Below are 8,189 nucleotides of genomic sequence, written 5' to 3'. Positions count from 1 at the left end.
GGGAAAGAGGCTGTCCAGACAGGGCTGTGGCCGAGGAACATCCCAACACAGGGGCCTATGATCTCTCCTTGCTTCCCATCCCAGAAGACGGATCAGCCCAAGGAAGGGAATCAGCAGAGGACTCCCTGAAAATTTTAGACATGGCTCAGTGGCACAAGATTGGAGGATGTGTGGGAAGGCAGCAACTAAAACCATTCTGTTGCCTGGAAATCTCAATACTGCCAGGTCTCCTGATGCTTGTGGAGTAATCTGGGCTCACAGGGAGGACTCGCCTGATGCTGGCCATCTTACCCAACACTGTCAAATGGGCTTTCCCACATCCAAGTGGGTGAGATGCAGAAACCAGAGCCATCTCTGCTCAGCACCTCCGAAGCCACTATACAGTACCACCTATGATTAAAAAGTGGCCAAAAGAACACTGGGGACTGGAAGGGCAGTGAGGCCAGAGATGGGATCAGATACCATCTCCATGGTCCTGAGGACAAGGACCCAGAAGGAGGAAACCACAGACAACCCAAGCCTCCTTTATGGCCATTAATCTCTCTCACTCCCTTTCTCTCTCTGTCTTTTTATTTACCCCAAGAGATGCAGAGGCTCAAGGGAAAACCACTCCCTCACTCTTCCCTTTGTCCAAACCTGTGTTTTGAGGGCAGAAAAATGGCCCAGTGAGACAGGCAGCTGGGAAACAAGAAAACACTGAGTGATTTCCACCTTGGTAAACACAAGGAGCAAAGAAAGACCCCAACCTTGTTGAAGGGAAAAGAAAAGAAAACCAAAGTTCCTACCAGAAAGGTCCAGAGGCAAAGTAGAAGAAAACTCACAATGGCTCTTTGAAAAAAAAAAAAAAAAAAAAATCAGTTGCCTAAACAGGTGATGATAATTGACGTAGGTCAAAGAGTTCCAGTGCCTGGATTTGCTCAGCTCGTTTCCTATCAGCTGAGCCACTGAACCTCCTTGCTAACCTCAAGTCACTTCCTGGTTTGTCTCACTGATCTGTGTCCTTTAATTTGAATATTTCCCCCGGAGGGAGGGATAAATTAGGAGGTTGGGATTAACAGATACACACTGCTATATATAAAACAGATAACCAACAGGGACCTACTGTATAACACAGGGAGCTATGTTCAATGTCTTCTAATAACCTATAATGGAAAAGAATCTAAAAAAGAATATAACTCAAGCACTTTGCTCTACACCTGAAACTAATACAACATTGTAAGTCAACTATACTTCAAAAAAAAATTTTTTTAATTAAAAAAAATTCTACAAAAAAAAATGTCTCCCACTTCTCCCGGAGTGGTGAGACATGTGGACCAAACACGCACAGGCTGAGAGGTAAGTCATACGTGATGACTGCAAAACACAGAAGGATAAACTCCAGCCTATAATCATTTGGTAGCTCCAGCCACACCCTTCCCCCAACACTAGCCAAAGAGATGGCAGCAAGGGAGGGGCCATGGCACCGCTCGGTTCCCCCTTCAGCAAGAACACAAGCCTTGCACACATCCCAGCATCTGTGCTCCACCAGCCTTGATGCTGTCCACCAAAGATGGCGCCTTACACTCCACGCACCTAAAGGATCCCCATCTATCTGATTGCTTATTCCCGAGACTTGGAAAACTGTCCTGCCCAGGCCCAAGGGCTGAGAAAAACTTCGGCTTTATCAAGCAAAAGAGAGAAAGGAGCTATTCTGCTAGTTCTGAGTACATTTTCTCTTGCCCAGCAAAGGTGAAGATTCCTTAGAGGCAGAGATCCGGTCTTAACGCTTTTCTTGCACTCCCCACAGCGCGTGGATCTAAGCCGGTACCGAGTCCACTCTAAGTATTCAGTGAACAGATGGCAGGCTTCCCCGCCCCCGCCCCAGCTCGCCTTCTTCCAGCCCCCCGAGGCCATGCAGGAAGAGCCTACCTCTCCATACTGGGTGCAGTAGGTCTCAGGCTTGGCCAGGCCACAGGTAGAGGAAGCTTGGAGAAACCGGGTCCTCCCAATGAGCAGGTCCCCAACGGGTGGATAGCAGGCGCCACGGGAGCAGGCTTGCTGGGCACACAGGACACCGGGCAAGACTGAAATCACAGGGGGAACAGGGGTGCAGCCTAGAGAGAGGAGGGTGTAGCCGGCCACCCCAGTGTGCCGCAGGGGAGCCGACGCCGACCGACAGGGCTACAGCCTCTTCTCCACGTCCTTCATGCTCCCACCTGCCGGCTGTGGGAATAATCGCAATCCTGATGCTGTTTGCTAAAAAAGCTGATTTTATAGTCCGTAGCCCCCAGTCTAAAAAGAAAGGAGGAGAAACACTGACAACTAAAAAGCCCGGATGATCCTGAAATGTAGCATCCACACGTGGCTTTTTAGAACAGAGCTGCAGTCACACGCTCAGCCACCAGGACACGGCCCACAGCTCTCCTCACCTGCAGCGTGGCCTCTGTCAACAGCCCAGAGTAGCGCTGGCTGCTGGCTGTCTGTGGGACACTGGGAGATACCTGCATTCTGTCTGCTCCTTTATCTGTAAAGATGACCCTGCCATGCTCTGGGAGTACCCAGCTGCAATTCACTGAACATCAAGAATTCAGGCCATGATGGCTCTGGGACCAGCTTGAGAGTGAGAGGACGGGAAATAAACCATGCAGGGCACTGGGGGAGCCACAAACCACCCTCAGGTAGGAAGAAGACATTTGGGAGCCTCTCAAGATCATCTTCTTCAAAGGCCCCCAGGACAGAGAAACCTCATGGACATCCCAGTAGACAAGTGTCCCAAACCCAAAGACCCCAGGGTGACTGGTGATGCTCACACTTTGGTAGACCGTCCTCCTACCCACAGCTGTCCCCGCCCTGGTATATAAAGCGCCTGGAAGGATGGGAAGGGATACTTACCAAAATACAGGAGAAGGAGCGGCCTCATCTTCAGCCAATGGGGTGATCCCCACCCAGGACCTCACCTGGGGCAGAACAAAGCAGCCTGGGTGAAACCATGCAAACCCCTAGGGTGCACCAGCCCTTTTCTGTTTCTGGACTCATGTTTTCTCAGAAGCCTTTACCTAGGGTCTTGACCTAGGACACTTCTGAGCAGCAGGTGCATCTGTAGCCAAAAACTTGGAAAATGCCAGAGACCTGGCCCCCGTCCCAGCTGGCATGTGACTCCCAGGGTGCCCTGGGATAACACCACCCCGTCCCTGACTCCAGCTTCCCCCTCTGAAAAGGAGGGGAGGAGGATAGACACTGCCCTACCCTACATGGTCAGAAGGACAACGTGGGGAGCAGGAAAGAGCTGGACCCTTTGCAGGAGAAGTCCGGGGCCTTGAAGCCTCCCCAGGAAAGAGGAGTGTCCTTTCTCAGGGCCTGGCCCACCTACAGGCGCAACGATGAGTGGGCCGAAGAGGCTGAGGACCTGGAGCTGAGCCCTCTCCTGCTATTGGCATGGTCTTCAGTACCACACAGAGCCACCCCGAGAGTGAGGCTGTGGTGGCCACACCTCTGGGCTGAGCACGATGGAAATGATGGAAAGGCAGGCCTAGCAGTCTTTAAAATTGAGTAAGCAGAGGAATGGATAAAGAAGGTGTGGTGCATATACACAATGGAATATCACTCAGCCATAAAAAGGAACAAAATTGGGTCATTTGTAGAGATGTGGATGGACCTAGAGACTGTCATACAGAGTGAAGGAAGTCAGAAAGAGAAAAATAAATATCACATATTAACGCATATATGTGCAATCTGAAAAAACGGTTATAGACGATTTATTTACAAAGCAGAAATAGAGACACAGGCGTAGAGAACAAACGTATGGATACCAAGGGGAAAGGGGTGCGGTGGGATGAACTGGGAGATTGGGATTGACATATATACACTATTGAGACTATGTATAAAATAGATAACTAATGAGAACCTACTGTATAGCACAGGGAACTCTACTCAGTGCTCTGTGGTGACCTAAATGGGAAGGAAATCCAAAAAAGAGGGTATATATGTATACGGATAGCTGATTCACTTTGCTCTACAGTAGAAACTAACACAACATTATAAAGCAACTATACTCTAATAAAAACTTTAAAAAAGAAAATTTAAAAAAAAAAAGTGAGTGAGGATTTCATCTGAACTGGAAACAACCCAAAATGTCTCCAGTGATGGGCTGGGGCTGTACAGGAGACATGGGGGCTGGGAGGCCACAGACCAAGGATTCTGAAGGAAGCTAGGGGTGGATAGTCAAAGGGTCCTAGAGGCAAATGCCCCACCCTGTTCCTGCAGCGCCCACCTCTGCCTTGGATCAGATGCTCACTCTGCTCCAATGACGCCCACAAACTCCTCTGGCTGGGATGGAAGGATGGGGGGTTGGAAAGGCAGGGGCAGGGGGGGCCCAGGGACACTCCTACATCTTTAAATCCTACATCCTAACGCTTCAAAATCTTTCCTTCCAATCCCCTACCAGAGGAGTCAGGGGCCCAGGGAAGAGACAGGTGGCCTGAGGTCACACAGCCAACTGTGGCCTAAGAGGGAGACCCATCTTCTGGCCTCCTCCAGCACTATCTCTGCTCTCCCATCCAGGGGCTGGAACCACACCCACACCCGGAACTAGGCATTCTGGGCAGCCCTTAGAAGAGCTCTAGCCGGGCCAGCCCACCCTCTCCTCGTCTCTTTGTGTTCAGCCCCAGCTCTGAACCTGCTTTCTTCTAAGTCACTGAGATGCTTATCAGTTGTGAAAAAGAAATCCAAACAGTGGCAGACATTAAACCTAGCCTTTGGATCTTAGCTGGCTCAGCTGAGTTCCCAGGAAGAGGAATGAATCAGGCCCTGCAACCAGGCTCCAGACACCCAGATACACAACCCTTGTCCTGCATCCGGCCCCCACCAGGCAGGTGAAGGCAGGTAACGTACCTCACTCTGTGCTGCCGCAGTTCCTTCTCCAGATCGCCTCTCTGAGAGCGCGCCTTGAATGTGGGAGTCCCCTCTCCTGGCTCCTAGGTTTTAAACAACGGCCTCACCTCTGGAGAGGTCCTGGCTGGGCGTCACCCACTGCAGGGCGGGACTCAGGAATCTGGCAGCTGGCACGCCCATCTGTAGTCACTGCACCCTCACCCTCATCCCCAGACAGGACTGGGCAGGTGGGTCGGTCCCAGAGGCCTCACAGCAAGCTCAGCAGCACCCGCCTGCCTGTGGGTGCCTTGTGGGGGGAATGTTAGTCATCTTTGGAGACCAGGATTCCTGGCGGAGGGGTGGGGTGGGGGGGAAGGATACTGGCATTTGTGACAGGCACTGCGCTTGGCACTTTCCCAAGGCCCGTAGAGGGCAGCCTCCTCTGGTGTCCTGGACCACCCTGGACAGAAGACCAAGCAGAGAACACAAGGATCAGGGCTTCTATATAAGGTGTTATAGCCCCAGACCGGTCACTGAGCTGGAAGGAAAGAAGATGCAAACATCCAGGACCCTGGAAAGCACCAGACCCCTCCCAAGGGAAAACAAAAAAATGGAAAATCCCTGCTTCTTGGGGGATTAAAACGCTATGGTTCATCAGGAAGGGGTCAAAGCCCAACTCACCCAAGAAAAGCTTAAGAGGAATAAACAGGAATGAACTCTAAATATCTCCCTTCAGGCTCCCTCGCAGCCTTGGCAGGGAGCCCAAGGACAGGTAACTACCTGTGAGTCATGGCTCTCAGCTCAGGAAGGGCTGCTCTCCTAGCCCTTCCCACCCTGGGCAAGAATGCCTGCCTGGAGGGCCAGAAAACAGACCTGACCCTCCTAAGGGATGGAAAGGAAGGCTGAGGCATAATTGGACCAACTTCCCCTGACCTCTTGCCAGGCCTGAGAACACAGCTTCCTTTGTAGGACCCTGGGCGGGCTCCTGGCTTAGGGCTTTGGGCTGAGAGCTTCTGTAAATGGCCCATATCGAGAGGTTGGTCTTGGAGGACAGTCTTCCCCGCAGGTTAGGGTCAGAGGGCTTTTAGAGAGATCTGGAAGGTCACCCAGTTCAGATCTTAGCCCCAGAGAGCCTACACTGGCCTTGTTTGGACATTATTGCCTCAAAGTTTCTATTTAAAGGAGACTCTTAACAAGCCAGACCAGCCTGTCAGTGTCTCCTCAGCAGGAAATTCTCTACAATTGAAGGGTTAAGTCCAAGAAACTGGTTTGAAAACGCTTAAGGGGAAAATGTAGGATTTCGTGGATTAAACGGTAACCTGGGCATTTCTAACCCTCAGATTCTAATGTAGCCCAAGAAGTTTAGATGGGCAGGAAAAATACTATAATTAGCAAACGGGCAATAAGTTGTTTGGATGCAAACGGACATTCCAATAAATGTTAATGTCTTGACCCCTGTAAACATTCCAGTGAAATGTGGCTTAATGAGCCGGGATCAGTAGCTGGCCCTCCTGGGCCCTGCCTCTGCAATAAGAACACAGAGACACACCCCTCCAGTCCCCCACAGGGAAAGGTTACTGCTCACACCCTTGAGTTTTGAGCCCACCCATCTATTCTCTTTCTCTCCAACTCTCCAACTCCCTGAACACAAGGCTTCCAGGAAGCTTGCCCCTCACGGAGCTGTCCATCCTCTGCCCACCACCAGGAAGAGGATGTGACAAAGAACTCATGAAGTTAACTCAGCAGAAGAAGCAGCCGTTGAGATGCCATATCCTCAGACCCGTGGGGCGGGAGCACGATGGGAGGCTGGGCCCTTTAAACCCCCCTCCTCCTCTCCCATTATGAGGCCAGGAGCCCAGGTAAATAGCTATCTCAGACTTCACAGGCTGGGGCAGGTCCCAGAGCAGTTTGGCTTCGCAGAGGGGAAGGCAATTGCTCTGTGTGGGCTCCTCACCCCACCCCCGCATTCCCAGCCAAGTCCAGGACTTTGTTTCTGCAGACCCCAAGGAGGGCCCAGCCAGCCCACTCCTCAGGACACTAAGCACTCCCCGTTGGGAATCTAGTCCCCCCAGGACTGCAGGGCCCCAGGCACAGGGTTTGAACTTCAGAACCCAGTTTTTTCAGAGACAAGAAGCCTAATCTAGAGACGGAAGCTAGAGTAGGACCTGGCCAGGGCTAAAGGCAAGGTGGGAGCATTGCTCCAACACCATCCCCTCCGTGTCCCCTTCCCCTCCCACTGCCCGCCATCCTGCTCCAAAGCTCTCCACTCTCATTTCTCTCCGAGCCTTGGCTTGTTAGAACAAGGAAAGTGGTGCTCAGGAAAGTGGTCAGCCTTGACCCTCGTTCCTCTCGTACCTACATCAATCCACCTGGCAATTCTGTTAGCTCCCCTTTCCAAAGGCAACCTGAATCCACTTCCATCCTCCTGGCCTGAGCCTGTCTACCCCAGGCTTCTGCAACAGCCCCCTAACTCCTAACTGTCTAGTCACACAACCAGGTCTTGTCACTCCCCTGCTCAGAACCCTGCACCAGCTCCCATTTCAGTCAGAGTCATGAGGCCCCACGTGATCTGCCACTGCCCATTCCTTCTCCACCTCTACCACTACTCTCCCCACCCCGAATCCTCTCCCTCCAGCCACATGGCCTCCTTGTTCTGCCTCCAAATTACCGGGGTGCTTCTGAGTTAGGGCTTTTGCCCCAGCTGCTCTCTCTGCCTGTAGCGCTCTTCCCCCACGTTGGCAAGGCTACTTCTCTTACCTCTTTGAACTCTTTTTTCAAATGCTACCCTCTCAAGGAGGCCCACTCTGACCACCCTATTTAAAATGACAACAAACTTCCCTGCCCCGTCCCTGTCCCCCAACCCTAACATTCCCAACCCCACTTACCCTACATTATGGATGAGTTGTTTTGTTTTGCAATACTTACCAATTTCTAACCAACTATACAATCTATCTATTTATCATGTTTATTTTCTCTCCCCCACCAGAATGTAATGCCCAAGAAGGCAGAGATTTTTGTCCATTTTGTTCACTACTATTTTCCAAGTACCTAGAAATAGTGTCTGGCTCATAGGAGGTGCTCAATACTTGTGGAATGAATGGATTCACACACTGTGGAAATCACTGATATAATTTAAAGAGTTCCTCATGCCCTGTAGGTATAGTTGCATTCTCAAAGGGGACAGTCTGGGCTTTTGCTCACCAGAATGGATGACTAATAGTGGAAATTCCTGCACCGGTCAGCTGCAGAGGGCGGGGTGGGGAAGGTCTCTTTGGAGACACCTACCCCCAGATTACAGAAATGGCACCATGTCAGTGCAGGCAGTCTCCCTCTCTGCCTGC

General features: G+C 51.4%; 1 protein-coding gene across 1 annotated transcript in view; it reads right to left on the bottom strand.

Annotated features, from left to right (window-relative positions):
- Window positions 1-4,981, bottom strand: part of LAMB3 (laminin subunit beta 3) — a 40,547-nt gene extending 35,566 nt beyond the window's left edge. Inside the window, exons 1-3 of the mRNA XM_007451565.1 lie at window positions 4,870-4,981; window positions 2,872-2,936; window positions 1,909-2,063 (exon numbers count right to left, since the gene is read on the bottom strand). Coding sequence (XP_007451627.1) covers window positions 1,909-2,063; window positions 2,872-2,899 — 183 coding nt within the window. The 5' untranslated portion in view covers window positions 2,900-2,936; window positions 4,870-4,981. The remainder of the gene's footprint in view (window positions 1-1,908; window positions 2,064-2,871; window positions 2,937-4,869) is intronic.
- Between the last annotated feature and the right edge of the window lie 3,208 nt (window positions 4,982-8,189).

The sequence above is a fragment of the Lipotes vexillifer genome, unplaced genomic scaffold (genome assembly GCF_000442215.2).
Source record: "Lipotes vexillifer unplaced genomic scaffold, Lipotes_vexillifer_v1.1 scaffold111, whole genome shotgun sequence".
NCBI lineage: Eukaryota > Metazoa > Chordata > Mammalia > Artiodactyla > Lipotidae > Lipotes > Lipotes vexillifer.
This window is presented reverse-complemented; position numbering and strand designations above follow the sequence as displayed.